Here is a 17,571-nt window from a genome sequence, read left to right as displayed (position 1 = left end):
GACGGGTGATGCATCGGAGATGGTAGAAGGTGGTGCTGGTGAGGGACCGGATGTGGTGGAGGAAGGATAATTGGGGGTCGAACCTGATGCATAGGTTACGTACCGGTTCGGACAGTTTTAGGGGGAGGTCGGAGCCATGGGATTTTAGACGTTGACGAGAGCCAAAGAGTATGGCTTCCGTCTTGTCAATGTCCAGCTGAAGGAAGTTTGCGCTCATCCAGCCCCTGAGATCTGACAGGCAGGCTGACAGAACATCAGGGGACTGGGGGTTGCAAAGAGAAATAGAGTTGGGTGTTGTCTGCATACATGTGGAAGTGTACCCCATGTCTATGGATGACATCCCCAAGAGGGAGCATGTAGATCAGAAAGAGGGGGCCAAGAATGGATCCTTGGGGTACCCTGCAGGTGACCGGATGAGAGTGGGAGGAGAAACCATTTGTGCAGATGTACTGCAGGTAAGTGCGGCCCCACTGAGGTGGATGTCGGAGGATAGGTGGTGGAGGAGGATGGCATGATCGACTGTGTCGAACGCGGCGGAGAGGTCCAGGAGGACAAGGAGGCAGAGGGAGCCCTGGTCACAGATAGAAAGGATGTTGTTTGTGACTTTCACAAGCGCAGTCTCTGTACTGTGGGCAGGCGGAAACCGGACTGGAGGGGTTCGAAGAGGGAGTGGGAGGAGGAGTGCATGAAGTTGGTTGGCAACAACGCGTTCTAGAACTTTTGAGAGGAAGGGCAGGTTAGAAATAGGGCAGTAGTGGTGGTGGTTTGAGGGATCCAGGGAGGGTTTTTTCAGAAGGGGGGTGATGACAACAGTTTTGAGGGAGGCAGGAACTGATCTGGAGGAGAGACTGGTTGATGATGTCACCAGTAGTGGGCAGAGGAGGGTGAGCTGGGTGACCAGTAAGTTGGTGGGGAGGGGGTGTCGAGCCAGCAGGTGGTGGGCTTCATGGAGGTGATGGTGGGTGAGAGGGAGGAGGGAGAGATGGGGAGGAAGGAATGTAGAATGGGCATGGTGGTCGGAGCAGATGATGAAGAAGGTGAGGGGGACAGAGAGGGCATGATGGTGGGTGACAAGAGGCAGGTGGATGAGGCTGCCTGAGGGATGTTAAGTATTTTAGAAGAAAAGGAGTCCATGACCTCCTTGCACTTGACATTCGATATGAAGATTGAGGAGACCTGAGGTGGGGCACGGAGGAGGTAGTGGGTGGTGGAAAAAAGGATTTTTGGGTTGTGTTTAGCCTCCAAGATGATGTTGGAGTAAAGGCCGTTTTTGCATGAGTCAAAGAACGGCAGTAGCTGTGGAGATGCTCGAGCCACAGTTGGCGGTGAACTGTCAGGCCAGTTTTCCGTCATATGCGCTCGAGCAGACGGGTTTGGGTTTTTTTGGTGGCGGAGATTGTTGTTGTACCAAGGGGATCGGGTGGGTTTGGAGATGGTCCTAGATTTCAGGGCACGAGGGAATTGAAGGTGGAGGAAAGGCGATCATGGAGCAGCTGGATGGCTGCTTCAGGATCTCCACGGGTGGAGGGCCAGAGGGATAGGATATTTGATGATGAGAGGGCCTTTGTGAGGGTCTCAGGTTGTAGCCTTTTCTAAGGGCGGTAGAGGATGGTTGAGGGCTTGGTTGAGTAGAGAGGGATGTGAGAGGAGAAGGAGATGAAAAAGTGGTCCGAGATGGCCTTGTCCACCATGGGTGATGACGAGGTCAAGTGCATAACCACAGTTGTGGGTGCGTGAATTTATATGGAGGGTGAGGTTTAGGGAGGAGAGGAGGGCAGTGAAATCGGCAGAAGTGGTGCAAGGGGAGTTTAGGTAGAGGTTGAAATCGCCCATTATGAGTAGGCGCTCGGAGCAGAGAGACAGAGAAGAGAGGAGGGTAGAGATGTCTGTGTGGCGGGAGCCAGGGGGTTTGGCGGAGCAGTAGACAAGGAGGATTTTCAAAGGGAGAGAGGGGTGGAAGAGGGTGAGGTGCTCGAAGGAGGGGAAGCAGCCAGAGGAGTAGGGGATGAGACCAAGGGAGGCTTTGGAAATGAGGGCCACCCTGCCGCCACGTTGGTTTGGACGGGGGGCTGTGGTGGAAGGTGTAGCCTGGAAGGGAGGCTTTCACTAGTGGGACGGAGTCATTGGGGGAGAGCCAGGTTTCGGTGAGCCCAAGAATGTCAAGGTGCTCGTCCAGGATGAGGTCGTGGATGGTGAGGGGAGGGCTTCTCTTGCTGTTTGGTTTGATCCTCAACTCTCTTTTCTCATTTACAGGTCGGATTCAAGACTTTGAAGTTGATCTGTTGGGATACAGGGAGCCACTGGAGCTTGGAGAGGAATGAATGATGGTGTAATTTGTTCATCTTTGCCAAATTATCTGCCAATTCCTCAATCTCACACCAAATGCCATCCTCACTCACCTGAAGACCCTCACTCATTCCAACTAGATTTTTGTAATGCACTCTTCAACAGTCTCCCTAGTTTACCTCCATAAGCTTCATTTGATCCAAATCTCCACCATCAGCAGCAACTTGCATTTACATAGTACTCTTCACTTGGGGCAGCATCTTGAAGTGCTTCACCACCAAATTCCTCACAAATTCCACATTACACCATCATCCCATTCCTCTCCAGGCTCAACTGGCTTACTAACAGATCAAAGCCCCGAATCCCACCTGTAAATGCCTGCATGCTCCAAAACATCCTTATCACTCTAATCTTTTCCTATTCCATTCTTCTGTTTGCCCCCTCCATGCTATCATCAATGGGCAACCATTCAGTTACTATGCCCTTAATTTCTGCAAATCCATCTCATCCTGTTCTCCATCAGTCTTTAAATCTGATGGAATGACTGGGAGGCAGGCTGCCATGTGGCTGGATTGAATAGCATGAGCTATCCTTAAAAATAATAATCATCCGAGAATTTGATATAACATCTTACCACATCTTCAAAACGTCTCAAAGCATTTTGCGGGATTTACTGTAAGGTGCAGTGATTCTATATTTGTAGGTGAATGCAACAGCCAATTTGCACCCAATAATATCCCATGAACAGCCACAAAGTGAATGATCAATTTTATCTGGGAATAGCTGGCCCAGGGTTCAGAAGAAACGCCCATTTGTTGCTGCATTAGTGTCACAGGATCTTTAAAGTCCACCTGAACAGACAGACTTGGTTTAATGTCTTATCTGAAGGACGTCATTGCCAACAATACAGCACAATCCCAGCATTGCACTGGAGTATTAGCCTGGACTGTGAGTCTGGATTCAGAGACAAAACTTTGCTTTGAACTTAACCAAAAGTTTTAAAATTTGAGGTAAACCAGTTTCATGAAACTGAGTTTTTTTTTAAAATCAGTCATTGTGGAAATGGAGATTGAGCACTGCATAAGTAAATGCACTAGTTTCTGTTGAATACTCATTTCTGGAGCTAAAGACTGGAACATTAGATTTTTGCAATGAGGATTCAGTAATTTCTGTAGAACTATGCAGCATGGGAGCAGAGAAATTCTTTCACACAACCATTGGACAAAAAAAAAAAAAAAATCGCTCATTGCATTCTGTAGCTTTAGCAACAATGCTGAAGATTTCTCCCTTCCCCAGCTGTTCATGGTTTGGTGTCTCATAGCATAGTGGATAGTGTACTCACCTCGGAAGCAAGAGATCCCAGGTCTGATTCCCTGCAGGGTGAATCCTTAAGCAACTTTCCTTACTTCACACCCTTCTGTTTACCTAGCAGTAAGTAGGAACCTGGTTAGTTGATTGTTGGATCACTTTCCAGGGTTAATAATCCTTCTCAGAAAAAATAATAATTTGGTCACTCAACTGTTTGTGGGACACTGCTGTGCGCAATGGGCTGCTGCGTTTCATCTACAAAATACAGTCAATTCACTTTAGAATATATTCTGTAAGTCGCCTCAACGATGTGATAAGATGTTATATCAAATGCAAGAATTGTTGCTATACAGTTGCTGAAATCAGCTTTTTGTAACTAAATCCAGATCTGGATTTAAATCAATCGCTATTCTATCAAGCAAGTGCTGAGATCCTGCCCCGAGGACTGACATGAAACTGGCTTTCCTGATTTCCAAGGTTAAGGTGGTGTCAGTTTGTTTTCAAAGTGAGAATAGAATGAGTCGAATGAATGGAAGTTATGGGAAGGAGTTTCGTCATTGAATTGCAAGGAAATAAATGACTTTTCATGAGAGACTGAACGTGATGACGAGCTACTGTGAAATGTCACAAATATCACATGTATCTGGAGGTGTACATGTATAATGTAAGTGAATAGGAGCACTGGATTTTTTAACAATGCAAACAGAGTTGTGTTGGATTAGAGCTCACCGTAATAGATTTATTTATGGTTGATAATTTAATTAATAATAATCCTTACAATTGATACAGCAGCATTCACAGCAGATCACTCAAATCACTTCACAGTATAAATTGTAAAGTGGAGTGACTAATTTTTTGTGTGTGGTGAATACAACAGCCAATTTGTGCACAGTAATGTCCCATGAAGTGAATGACTGTCTGGGAGACTGTTGGCCAAGAAACTGGGAAAAAAACTCCCTTCTCTTTTCGAATAACACCATGGAATCTTCAACATGAGTAGGCAGATGTGAGCTTGGTTTAACACATCATCCAAAAGACAGGAACTCCTCCAACAGTGAAGCATTGCATTGGAGTGTAAGCTTAGACTATATTAGTTCCAATATGGGGCTTGAATCCACCACCTTCTGGCTTCAGAGACAAGAGTGCTACTAACTGAGTAAGGATAATGTACATTTCTCCTGCGTTTTTACTATTTTGGAGTCCTGTAGAGGCACTCGCCTCACAAGTGAGAGACCTGGGTTCAATTCCCAGCAGGATAAAATGTTGGGAAAGTTTCCTTAATACACACACCTCTGCTTACCTAGCAATAAATAGGAACCCAGTTGTTAGTCGATTGATCGGTCTCTTTTCCGGACGTAATAATTCCTTAAAAATAATAATAATAAATTGGTCACTTCAATCCATGACTGTTTGTGGGACACTGCTGTGAATAATTGGCTGCTGCGTTTTGCCCGCAAAATACTGTAAATTCACTTTACAGTATATTCTGTGAAGCGTTTTGAGACGCCTCAAATGCAAGAATTATTATTATTATTATTTTACTAACTCTCTTCAAGATGTACCTTTGGTCAACCAGCAGAAACCCATCACCATGTTTTAGAACCAAAACATATTACTGGGAGTTCCACCTACACGTGGATATTACAGTCTGCCTGGAATGGAAAGTACACTCTCCTAAAAGGACAGCCTGAAGCACAATGGAATTCAGTAAATGCATTATATCGAGACATGAAACTAAAGTATGTAAGGTGCTAAGTTCAATTGCATGTAATCATTATTAAAAGTTTTGCTACTTTTTATAATTATTACTTTGTTTTTAGTTCTGAACAACTATATTTTCCTCTTGTTCTTCATTTACTGTACTGTGTGTCACATTAATTTTGAAATGACTGGGATTCCTCCCCCTCTTCAACAGATTTCAGGCAGGAGCCAGTTACTCTCTCCTTTCACTAACATACACGCCTGTTACTGTACTTTCTTGCCTATATTAGTAACAGCACATCGTCTCTGCAGAGTCTCACTGGACATCATTGATCCAATTTGCAAATGGTGTCAGATTTACTGATTTGTGAGTTACCATTTGTATTAAATCTCATCATCAAATAACTAAATGAGTGGTTTAGGAGATATCTAGCACAGCTAGTTAACTTTGTCAAAAGCTTTCAAAAAAATCCATTTGAGAATTTTAAAGAAAGGTAAAGTTAATTAACTTAACGGGATTCAAAACTGGCTAAACAATACAAAGCAAAATGTGATGAAAGAATGGGAAAGCTGTATATGAGGGGAGTGAGAAACTTATTGGTATCATCTAATTGAGGAAAAGCAGGAAAATAGAATTTGTTTTAATATCTCCAGTAGGGTGCTGATACAGCACAGTCACAACAGACCAGAAAGCCACCATCTGTGCTGAAATTTTTATATGAACAGATAAGAACGGCAAGCAAACTTGGCTTGCAATTCCGTTCTTCTAATCTCACTCCAAGACATCAGATCTTGTGTTTGTGTGTAGTCATAATCAAATACATTTGCCTTTACAAGAGAATTGGATAAATATGTGAAAAGGAGAAAAGGAGAAATCTAAACAGGTATGATGAAAAGGGCAGGGGGATAGATGTAAATGTCATTCTGCCTCAGTTGGTGGTATTTTCGCCTCAGAGTCAGAAGGTTGTGGGTTCTAAATCAATGCAAGGTTTATTGAATTAATAGCTCTTTCAGAGACCCAGCACAATGGGCCACATAGATTCCTGTGCTGCAGATTTCTATAGTTCCGAGGTTCAAAACTCTTTCCAAAAATATCCTGGTGAGAGTTAAGAACAATGGACAGAGATACAAAGTTGTACCGATCAGTTAGAATCAAGCTACAGAAACTAGGAAGTGTATTGCTCCAGCGATCCCTTTCTAAGGTGAGTGTCTATGTTCATCCAAAAAAGGAAATACCTGACGTTTTTATTCCAGGATTTGGGAGCGCACCGTTTCGGCCCTGTATGGTTTTCAGTGTCAGCTTGGTTCATTTGGTAGCACTCTCGCCTCTGAGCCAAATGGCTTTGGCTTCAAGCCCCATACTGGGATCTTCAACTCGCAAAATCTTGGCTGCAAATTTTACCCCATAACATTTTCCAGCACAATAGAAGTTCCATCATTCAGACCTTCATGTCTATGCCTCTGTTGTATGTTTTATAATAATAATAATAATAATCCTTGCATTTGATATAGCGCTTTTATTATCATTTCCTGCATTACTTAACCCCACACTTAATATGTTGATTCCAGAATTCATCCCTCTAGGGAGAAAGTACACATTTCAATCCAACAATCTATCTCTGGAATTTCCATATGTAGGTGGGATGCATCTAATTCTTAGCTTGGTTTGGATATTCCTAAGCATGGTGATGGGTTTTTGCATGTGTCAGACACCTTGCTGACAAAAACAAATTGACTACTCAGAGGTTACTCATCCAGCACTGCTATGCTAGTAGAACAACATAGCATCTACAGCACCAAAATAGGCCATTCATCCCAACTAGTCTGTGCCAGCATTTATACTCTACATGTCCATCCTCCTCTCCTATATCCTTCTATTCCCTTCTCCCTCATGTACGCATCAAGTTTCCTCTGAAGTGCATTGATGTTTTCTGCTTTAACCACATCTTCTAGCAATACATTCCATGTTATCACCACTCACTATCAGAATCTCTCATCACAAAGAGTTTTACCATTGAGCACCAACTTGTCTGAATCAGACATATTGGCAGACTGACAACTCTGAGTTCAAAACCTGATACACAGAGCATAAATTCTAAAACTTTCCATGCAGACACTTCATAACAGTTATAAATAATATGTTCTTTGGTGGAATACTAAAGATTTCAACTGTCATCCATTGGTTTATGGATCTATGGAAAACATTTTATATATTGCCATCTTAGCCCTACTGTAATAATCAAAATATCAGACAGGCCTAAAGCTCAAAGGGTACTACTCACAGTGCTGTAGCCACATGGAAAAATGCCAACTAAACAAATATTCACAGCAGCTAGTTGTTCCAATCATATTGCATTGTGTATCCAAAATACAGCAATGGACTGATTTTGAGTAACCTACCGAATCTAGATTTACACTAGTCTAATTACTCTTCCCAGAGATGAGCATATGAGAATAAACAGCAGCAGAATGAAGACAGAAAGAATTGCCAGCACTCGCCAACATGCAAAATGTATAGAATAGGTTGAAGTCTTGCAGTAACAGCACTTGAAAGAGGAGGTGCAAAGTACTGCACTTCCATAGACAATTCAGCTGGTTAATCTACAAGTTTAAATGACTGTAGTATTTACTGTTGGTATTTTATAGTGGGATCTTATATAATGCAATAAAGAGGTGGAAATATTTAAATTAAAAATTGTAAAGTTTTTAAAGGACAATTGCCTTGTAAAAATCATAATAAATAATCTTTGCATTTGATATAGTTCCTTTCACATCAACAGGACATCTCAAAAGACCTCACACGATTCACTGTAAAGTGTAGTAACCATGTACTTTGTAAGCAAACTTTGATTGTACCTATCGGTCTCCTTCCCCATCTCTATTGCTCGGTGTCCAATTCCACCACTTGGAAGTACTCGAGACCTTTACCTACGTGAAAGGTGTTGCACAAATGCTTGAACTTCTGCATTCTCAGAATTAATTACCCTAACATCTATCATAGGTTTATGAGTTGCAACTGGGGGATAAATTAGGAATGATTTTCAATTAGAAGGCAGAAAAATGTGTACTGCACCTTTAAGTCAACATGGGATGCACCCTGACAGTTGTCTCTACTGAAATGTTTCTTAGCACAGCAAAAGTGCAGTCAGCATTTGTTTCACTACACCCTAAGGATAGAAACATTTCTACCTGCATTAATAAGTGCACAAATATCTCAGCAGGGAATAGCGTTAGCAATGTAATTTTGTGGAGTAACATTCATTTTCCTTCTTGACATCACCACCCAATCATCTGTTGCCCTGTATATCAAGAGACAATGTTAAAAACTAGTTAAGTTAAAATTCTGCACTTAAAGCAATAAATTAGAGATGTGCATGAAAGAATAAAATCATATTTTTTTATACAAAAAGCAGTATGTTTCAACAAGTTTTAGAAATGTCTACTTGCAAACGGCATCTTAACCAAACTGTATTTATGAAGAGGTTGGCTTTAATGAGAGAATAGTATGGCTTTCACAATTAGTAAAAGCCAAGGCAAAGCATTAAATGCATGTTATTGCCATCTGTCCCGGAGAAAAAAAAACAGTTTGCATTAAAATGTATAATTGTGTGCCCTATCAATTTCATTCTTCATAACGCAGAACAACTTCTTATGAAAATGAAGCATACACAGAATCTAGACAATTACTAGTCTAGAAGCTATTTCTCACTGTTAAAACAAATTCCATGTTGAATTGAGAATGGTGCAATAACATCTGGTATTCCATATTTTCCAGCTTTAAAAAGCATTTACAGGGAAACAGGAATACAGTGAAAAAACACAGGACTTACATTGTGCAATATTCTCAGTCTGGAAACGGTAAGATGATTTGACTATTTAAAGAGCCTCAGATTGTTCGGACGAACTACTGACACATTCTTAAGGCTGCTTTTTAAATCAGAATCACCATTTAGGGAATCCACAGGTCCCAGAGTGTTACAGGGATTCATCAGCAGTGGAGATGGTACAAACAGCCTCCATTTCTCTTACACACATGTATAGGAAATCATTGCAATGGTGACCTTTTATGGGAATGAACAGAATGCTGCGCACCATACTGCGAAATGACGCTTCTCCTCTGCAAAAAAAACACTATTTGGCACAATATCAATCTTATATATTTTCAGATTAGTCAAATAAAAATAATAGCATTAAGAAAAATAAAGCAATCATTTGCTTTTTTTTTAAAAAGCTACAAAATAACAGGATTTCAAAGGTTGCCATGCAATGGAAGAAAGCTCTCCAAAATGTAACAAATAGAAATTTACTTGGGTTAGATAGTTTTAATAAGCAGCTTTTTGGGAAATAAAATTTTGAAATGCACATCACTGGTCTGGAGATTTGTTCAGTTTACAGTGGATTTAATTAAAAAGGCAGGCTCCATTTTGTTGCTCGATAGAGTGGATTGAAAATCTATTAATGATCAATCCTACATATTATTCAAAGATGACAATAAATGTGACAGCTACCTCCTGCTATCTTGAAAGTCAATGCTTCAATATTTCATTTTCATAGACTGAAAGTTTTCAGCAAATGTGTAGACATCATACTGAAAATATAAGTGCTTCCATTTAATGGAGAGAATATTCCACCACGGTCTCCATTTACTCTACCTATATATCATTTTAGAGTGTTCAGATTTTGGCAAATTGTTGAATTCAGTCTTAACTTTAAAGTCAGTTTTTTGCAGCTCTTAAAATGCTTAGAGAAAATGGCTTCAAAATTGACTGTATTAAAGAATTTGCCAAATTCTCGATCCCAGTGGAATTCCTCCCCATAAATTTGCAATGCACAATTTTAAAATAATTTGGCAATCAACATGGGAAAACTAAAGAAAGGGATGCTTGACTTCGGAGGGAATCCAGTGATGATTCACCAGGGTGATAGAACCTAACCATGATAATAGGCTATGTTTTTATGAGCTTATATTAGTTAGAGTAAAGAGGGTGAGGGGAAATCTGATTGAGGGGTTGAGAATAATGAAGGGCATTTGACAAAGCACATATGTAATAATTCTTACTCTTTGGGGGATTCCAGGGCAATTTACATTACATTAGACAATTGAGACTAAGGACATTAGAGCTAAACTGACGGAAAGGGAGCCCAGAAAAAAAATCTTCACACGAAGCATCATAAAAATGTGTAATGGATATCCTCAGAAGTCTACAGTCAAGATACAATACAAATATACATCGATTTCACATGAGGAAGATCTCTCAAGGCACTTAAAATATATGGTAATTTTGCTTAAGGTGTGCACACAGTGTTTATGACATGTTAAATGTTTTGTGAATGGTATCACTGAAATCTACATTCCATATTGGATCCTTTGGTTGCAAGCGTAGCTGCAATTAAATAAATACAGCTAGTATTAAATAAATGCTTAGTAGCTAAGAATATTCAAAGATTTGGAAACAGGAGGGGAAAAGAAATAAAAGAATTAGCACAGATCTAACAGTATTACAAAGAATTAAATAGAATCAGCAGCACTGAAACAGGTCATTTGGCCCAATTCCATCCACCCTCCCTAACCTGCCCCCATAACCCTGTATTCCCTTCTACCTCATGTGTGCAACACAGCAAAGAAGGCTTGAATGAATGAATGGTCTATTTATGTTGCTATGTTTCCATATAATACAAGAGAATAACAATTTTGTAATTTGCTGGAAATGCAACACTTCCTTTCAATATAAATTTCTGGTGCGTACATTTTAAAACCTGCATCTCTAAACCGGTATGTCCAATAAAACTTGCACTTGTGAATTCTGATGATCACATAAATGGAGATATTTATTGTAAACCACTGCAGCAAACCAATGCAGTATAACACAAGGTTAAGCCAGAACAAATTGTGTTGGAGCTCTGCTCCTAATATCACCTGGATGAGGCAATTACGAATAGTAGTTTGATTCAGCACACTGCATCAAAACGGTAATAATATTAATAATTATTATGATAATTCTTGCATTTGATGTAGTGCCTTTCAGACAGAAGGAAGTTTCAAAGAGCTTTACAGGACATACTGTAAAGTGTAGTGACTCTTTTTCGTTATCCACTCTCGTCTCGGCCAAATCGTCCTCCTATTCCAGGTTAATCCTGGAGGCGAAGGGCAACCCCAGGCTCCTGTTCGCCGCCACCAAATGGCTCCTCTACCCGCCACGCCTCACAGATTCTGTCCTCCGACTCCTACTGCAAGGAAATGCTGGACTTCCTTGAGTCCAAAATCGAGGGAATCCACTCAGCTGCCACTGCCCTCCCAACTTCCACTCCCTCCCTACTCCACTGCACACTCCGACCACTACCCATCCTTCTTTCCATACCATTGAACCGGTCACCCCCTCCTCTTTTATCACCACCATATCCTCCATGAAGCCCACCACCTGCTCCCTGGACCCCATCCATCTCCTTAAATCCCAGCTCCACCTCCTTGTTCCACTACTGGCCGACATCATCAACCTCTCCCTGTCATCCGGCACTGTTCCTTTCCCCCCTCAAAACACCCACTATCACCCCCAACTTGAAAAAATCTTCCCTTGACCCATCACAGCTATCAGCCCATCTCCAAACTTCCTTTTCTGTCCAAGGTCCTTGAGAGACCCGTTGCCTCGCAGCTTCGCTCTTTCCTCTCCTCCCACTCCTTCATGAGCCCCTCTAATCGGGTTTCTGTCCTGCCCACAGAGCAGAATCTGCTCTAGTCAAGGTCACAAATGACATCCTGACCATGTGTGACCAGGGTTCCCTCTGCCTTCTCGTCACTTTAGACACTGTGGACTACTCAATCCTCCTCTACCGCCTCTCCTCCCACCTCAACCTCCAAGGTTCTGTCCTTGACTGGTTCAGGTCCGACCTCTCACACCGCCTCCACTTTGTCTCAGCAAACAGCTTCTCCTCCAGTCCCCGCACCGTCTTGTGCGGAGCTCCTCAGGGCCTGTCCTCAGTCCCCTCCTCTTCACCCTCTACATTATCGCCCTTGGTCACATCATCCTTAGACATGGGGTAAATTTCCACATGTATGCGGATGACACCCAACTTTATCGCTGCTTCCACCCTCAATTCCAGTACTACTGGCCGACTGCCTGTCCAACATCAAGTCCTGGACGAGGCCTCTTACACCTCAGGCGCTGGCAGCAACAGCATCCACGGCTGCACACTCAACATCACAAAGCCAGTCAGGAACCTGGGTGTCTTGTTTGACCCTGAACTGACCTTTCTCCCCACAACCGCGCCATGACCGGCATTGCCTACCACCACCTCCGCAACATTGTCAGACTCCGGCACTGCCTCACCCCTCAGGCAACCGAACCCCTTACCCACCCATTCGTCACATCAAGGCTCAATTACGGAAATTCCCTCCTCATCGGCCTTCCCAACTCTTACCTTCGCAAGCTGCAGATTCTGAAGCTCGTGTACTCTCGCGCACCAGGCTCCGTGACCCCATCACTCGCACCCTCACCCGACTCCACTGCCTCCCCATCCACCAGAGGATTGAATTCAAGATCCTCGTCCTCACTTTCAAGGCCATCCATGGCCTTGCCCCCTCCTACCTCTCTGACCTGCTGACTCCCTGCTAACCTGCCCGCTCCCTCCGTTCAGTGGGCTCCAGCCTGCTCCATGTCTCCTGCCCGACCAACGGTGGCCAAGCTTTCAGCCTCTCTGCCCCCACACTCTGGAACTCCATCCCACAGTCCCTTCACCTTGCTTCCTCCCTTGCCTCCTTCAAGGCTGGTCTCAAGACCCTCCTCTTCGATCGTGCCTTCAATCGCCCTCCCACCTCTGTCTTCCCTCATCCCTACCCCACCTCTCCTCCATCCTCGGGTCCTGACCCCTGACTGTCCAGCACCTTGGGATGTCCTCCCGACGTGAAAACCGCTCTATCAATGTAATTTTGTTGTTGTTGTTGTTAGTGAACGAGTGTGAATAGAATTGGGCTCCACTGCCCCATGGTCACTTGCAATTGCTCCATCGATGGGCTTGAACTTACAGGGGATCATTCTTGAATCACACAAGCAACGATGTTAAAACTGTAAATAAATCCAACACGTTCAGAGCTGAATTGCATAACTGAGGGTTTTCAATTGTTCAGATGTGACACAATGTGGAGCAAGAAATAAACAATCAAGTTCCCTATTCTACCTTGCTTGTTTGTTAAGAAGCAAAGTCACTTCACTTCCAATGGTAAAAATGTACCATGGAACAACTATGGTTGTGGAAGCTACTTTGCACAACATCTTTCTCATTGTAATACGATCCCAATGGAAACAGTAATTGTGATTTGCATTGCTATTTCCTCACATAATAGTTTGAAAAACAGGAATATCATAGTGATGATAATCGGCATCGAGCTGGTCTTTTGGCAATAAAGCTTGGCTGCTGTGAAAAATAGTGGAGAGCCTGAGCTAAATTGAATCAGATCAGTCCAAATTAACTTGATCTCTCAGTCAGTGCATTACCTCATCGTGAAGGTGTAGAAATCTGGAAATAGTCACACTAATAGATTAAGACTGGGGATGCGGGCTGATGTTAATGGAAATTCAAACTAGCCCTGCAGGAGCTGAAAAAAGAGCTAGGAGAATCCGCAGGTGCGTGTGCAAGCTAATCCGACAAGTTTAAAACAGCTTCGCAACAAATTTGGCCATCAGTCTACCGTGAAAGGATATTGTCATCTTTTCCACAAACTTGTCGTGCTCGCTGTTTGGCGGTGGAAACGTCATAATGTCATTTTCCAGCTGCTGCACCTGTCTGTCCATCTGTTTCAAGTTCTTCCGCAAGGTTTCAGCAGAAACTGAAATCAGGGATACGAGAAAAGAGAGAGAAAAAAAAAGGTCAGGAACCAGCACTTCAGACATGTACAGAAGCTATTATAGCCGTAAGCACATAAAAATTATTCTGGCCACTTCTTCATCCTGACTGCCCCAATTTGAAAGACTCCCAGGAGATAGACCTTGGAAAGAACCAACCCTGAGAACTGAGCATTGACCTCAGAGGCTATAACTGTGATAGATGAAACTACTGCCATGACCAGATTGCTTATCCAGACATGAACAAAATATAATGGGCAGCTCCCAGTGCAAAACAACTTTGCCCTTTCACTTTAAAACATTTTAGAGTGAATGTGTGTGTATTGGTTATTGTTTTTGCATGTGGGGGGAGGGGAAGAGATTCATTACCTGTAAACACTGAATATCAGTCAGAAACTTTACCCGTTGTTGGCAACAAAAAATTATATACGGGACAGAATATTACTTTTGGCGGTGTTCTAATCTTGTAAAAGCAATGGTGTTTCTTGAGGTTAATAACAGAAGATATTCAAGCCCTTCAGGACAGAGTAGCCCTGAGACAATAACATTTGCAAGAATGCAGCAGGAAAAAAAAAACTGATGAAAGCAACCTTTCCATAGTCAGTCAAACTGCCTCCAGGGAAGCCTGAGTTGAGCTGAGGCACGATAAATATTGATCAAAAAAAATCAAGGCTGCATCAGTAAAGGTCCCACTGGGGATTGGACAAGCACAGCGACATTTTAACTAAGAGCCACTGCAGTTTCTGTTGCTACTCGACTATGAAGCCTTCTACAGCAGTTTATTTCATCGTCTTCCTCTCCCACTACACCCCCTTTCTCCCCACTTCTTTGGATAGAAGTTGCTACATCCCTGCAGATTTTAATAGTCTTCTAACAGACTGCCATGAACTGCTTTTGCAATTTTTAGGCCGCAAGGAAAGTCATCTCATCTCTATTTGCAATGCTACTACATACTGTCACCTTGCCTATAAACCCGATGGTTAGAATGAGAAAAGAGTTGGCCCATCTGTGTTATTCTGTCATCTCCTATAAAGTTTGATAGAGTAATAGACAGTATTTGCATACCAACAGTTCGTTCCATCATGGCTTTCATTTAGGAAGCCAGCAACCATTGCTGACTTGGTAAATTTCACTGCTTTCCGATTACCTTGACAGATGAATTAATTCACTTTGCAACATCAGTTCAATCCTGGACCAATTTAAGCCCCCTTCTCACTTGTGTGCTATACTCAAATAAGTTCCCAGGTTTAAAGTGCCGTAATTAACGACACAGATAATGGTCATTCTATATTATATCTCAAAGAATAATTTGATCTTGGCAAATGCTATCTCCTAACTCATTTATATAGCAGAAGAATTGTTTATGACACAAAATTCAACAGTTGCTTCCACATAAATTTTCCAGTTTTCCTGGTTCCATAGTCAAGATTTAAAACGTCCAATTGGGCCAAATTTTACAGTCATGAACTCCTGACATCCAGGTCATAATTGTAACTTTAAAACAAACACTGGTCAGCTTCATGTCCCTCCTTCCCTGCCCCTCCCCCCACCTCCACTCTGCCAAACCATCAATGGATGATCTTTCAGTCATTCGGTCCCCACGCTCTGGAACGTCCCTCAACTTTACTCCTCCCGCATTCAAAGTCTGCCTTAAGACCAATCTTTTAATTTGTGCTTCTGGGCACTTCTCTCTCTCAGCTGTCTCCCCCCACCGCCCACATCAATTTTCCCCTTCGCCCCCCAGCTTGGACTACCAGTCTTGTAATGTTTAGGGCGCAAGGAATGAAATGCTATCAATATGAAATGGTTTGAGATGTCCTCCTGATGTGACGATATGTAAGCAGTCGTATAAATGTAAATGTGTCGTCACTGTTGACATTCCAATCACATGACCCTAATAAACGGTAGGCGACTTCCTATTATTTAGACTACCTTTAGTCGTCATACTTAGAATCCTTGATATTGAACTTTGAAGGCCATTGCCAAAAAGATCCTATCAATAAATTCCATTTAGAGGAAAGAGACCGCACTGTGCAAAGAAACTGAAGATCTCATTGGTCTTGCATCTTACAGTAAACCTCACTCAGTCACCTTAGGCTGTTCAAAAAGGTTCCGAAGACTTTCTTTACTGAGCCAGCACTTGCCACCAAAAACAACCACAGCAAAAAATTGAATGAGGTGTTAACTAATCATATGCCAACAAATATTCCAAACTTGCAGCACAAATATATTGTTAGTCTATTAACCAGCTTCCAGTGTCTTAGTGTAACTCTGGCAGCTTTTTCTGCAATTCTTTCTCCATTGTTTCTGAACTGCTCATGATGCAATACAATTTAGCTGGGGATGGGAGCTGAGAGGGGGTGGGGAAGGCCAAAGATGATCGAAGAGATACATTTTGAGACGGCGTTGAACGAGGGGAGAAAATGGGCAAGACAGAAGGACTCTGGGATGGAGTTCCAGAAAGTGGGAGCAGAATGGCTGAAAGTCCATCTGCCCTTTGTATGATCCATACATGGTTCTTATTTTGGGTTTAAAATTGATCACATTTATAAGGTTTGCAAAGCATTTTAAATTACTTGAAAGACTCATCTTGATTGTTTCCAATGGGAAAGTATGTTATCAATTCTAATTGTCCTGTTAGAAACAATGAATCAATTTATTGCCTCCACACTGTCAGTTGCTATGTTTTTATTGCACACTTTAAGAATCACACCTTTGCTGGCTTTTTCCAGATGAATGAGTTCATCAGTAAACTTCAACACATCTGGATACCTCTCCTCACAGATGTCAGCCAGAAAGTGCAGCAATGTCATCTTTTGGTCAGCTGACTTGGTGTCCCGTAACTGTAAGGATTGAACAAAAGTTTATTTTAATAGAAAGACAAGTTTCAAGCAAGTTTCTCGCACACTATCTTATGAACGCTTTATTTGTCTAGTAACACAATCAAGAAAGAAAATCAGTTGATGGTATGAATTATACTTAAACTATTTGGTAATTGATCACATTGCCATATTGAATGTTAAGAACTAATAATCTTTGCGTCTTTCACCGCAAGCAGATGTCCCAAAGCATTTCACAGGATATATTATAAAATGCTTTGACTGCATGTTTTGTAGGTGAACACGGCAGCCAATTTGCCCACAGCAACAGTCCACAAATAACCATGGAGTGAAAGATTAATTTGACTTAGTGTATCATATTTCATGCATGTACTAGCAAACTATAGCAACACATTATTAATACCACCAGTATTAAGAGTTACCATCAGAATTACCATCAGTTTTTAAGAGCTATTCTAAATTAATGGAGCTTACTGAAAAACAAATCATTTCTGTAAATTGCATTATTTTCTGATATTACATTCCAATTTTTTAAAAATACCACATTGGGTTCCAAAATGCAGGTTGAGCTATTAGCTTCAACAACATTGTGTACCCCG

At 42.0% G+C, this 17,571-nt stretch overlaps 1 protein-coding gene across 1 annotated transcript in view; it reads right to left on the bottom strand.

Moving 5' to 3' along the window:
* LOC103181334 (protein diaphanous homolog 1-like) overlaps positions 1–17,571 on the bottom strand; it is a 924,060-nt gene that overhangs the window by 298,032 nt on the left and 608,457 nt on the right. The window contains exons 18-19 of the mRNA XM_042340721.1: positions 16,846–16,975; positions 13,992–14,116 (exon numbers count right to left, since the gene is read on the bottom strand). Of these exons, the coding sequence (XP_042196655.1) occupies positions 13,992–14,116; positions 16,846–16,975 (255 nt within the window). The remainder of the gene's footprint in view (positions 1–13,991; positions 14,117–16,845; positions 16,976–17,571) is intronic.

This window comes from Callorhinchus milii, unplaced genomic scaffold (genome assembly GCF_018977255.1).
Source record: "Callorhinchus milii isolate IMCB2004 unplaced genomic scaffold, IMCB_Cmil_1.0 Scaffold1, whole genome shotgun sequence".
Taxonomy (NCBI): Eukaryota; Metazoa; Chordata; class Chondrichthyes; order Chimaeriformes; family Callorhinchidae; genus Callorhinchus; species Callorhinchus milii.
Note: the sequence above shows the minus strand (reverse complement) of the source record. Positions and strands in the feature narration are given on the sequence as shown.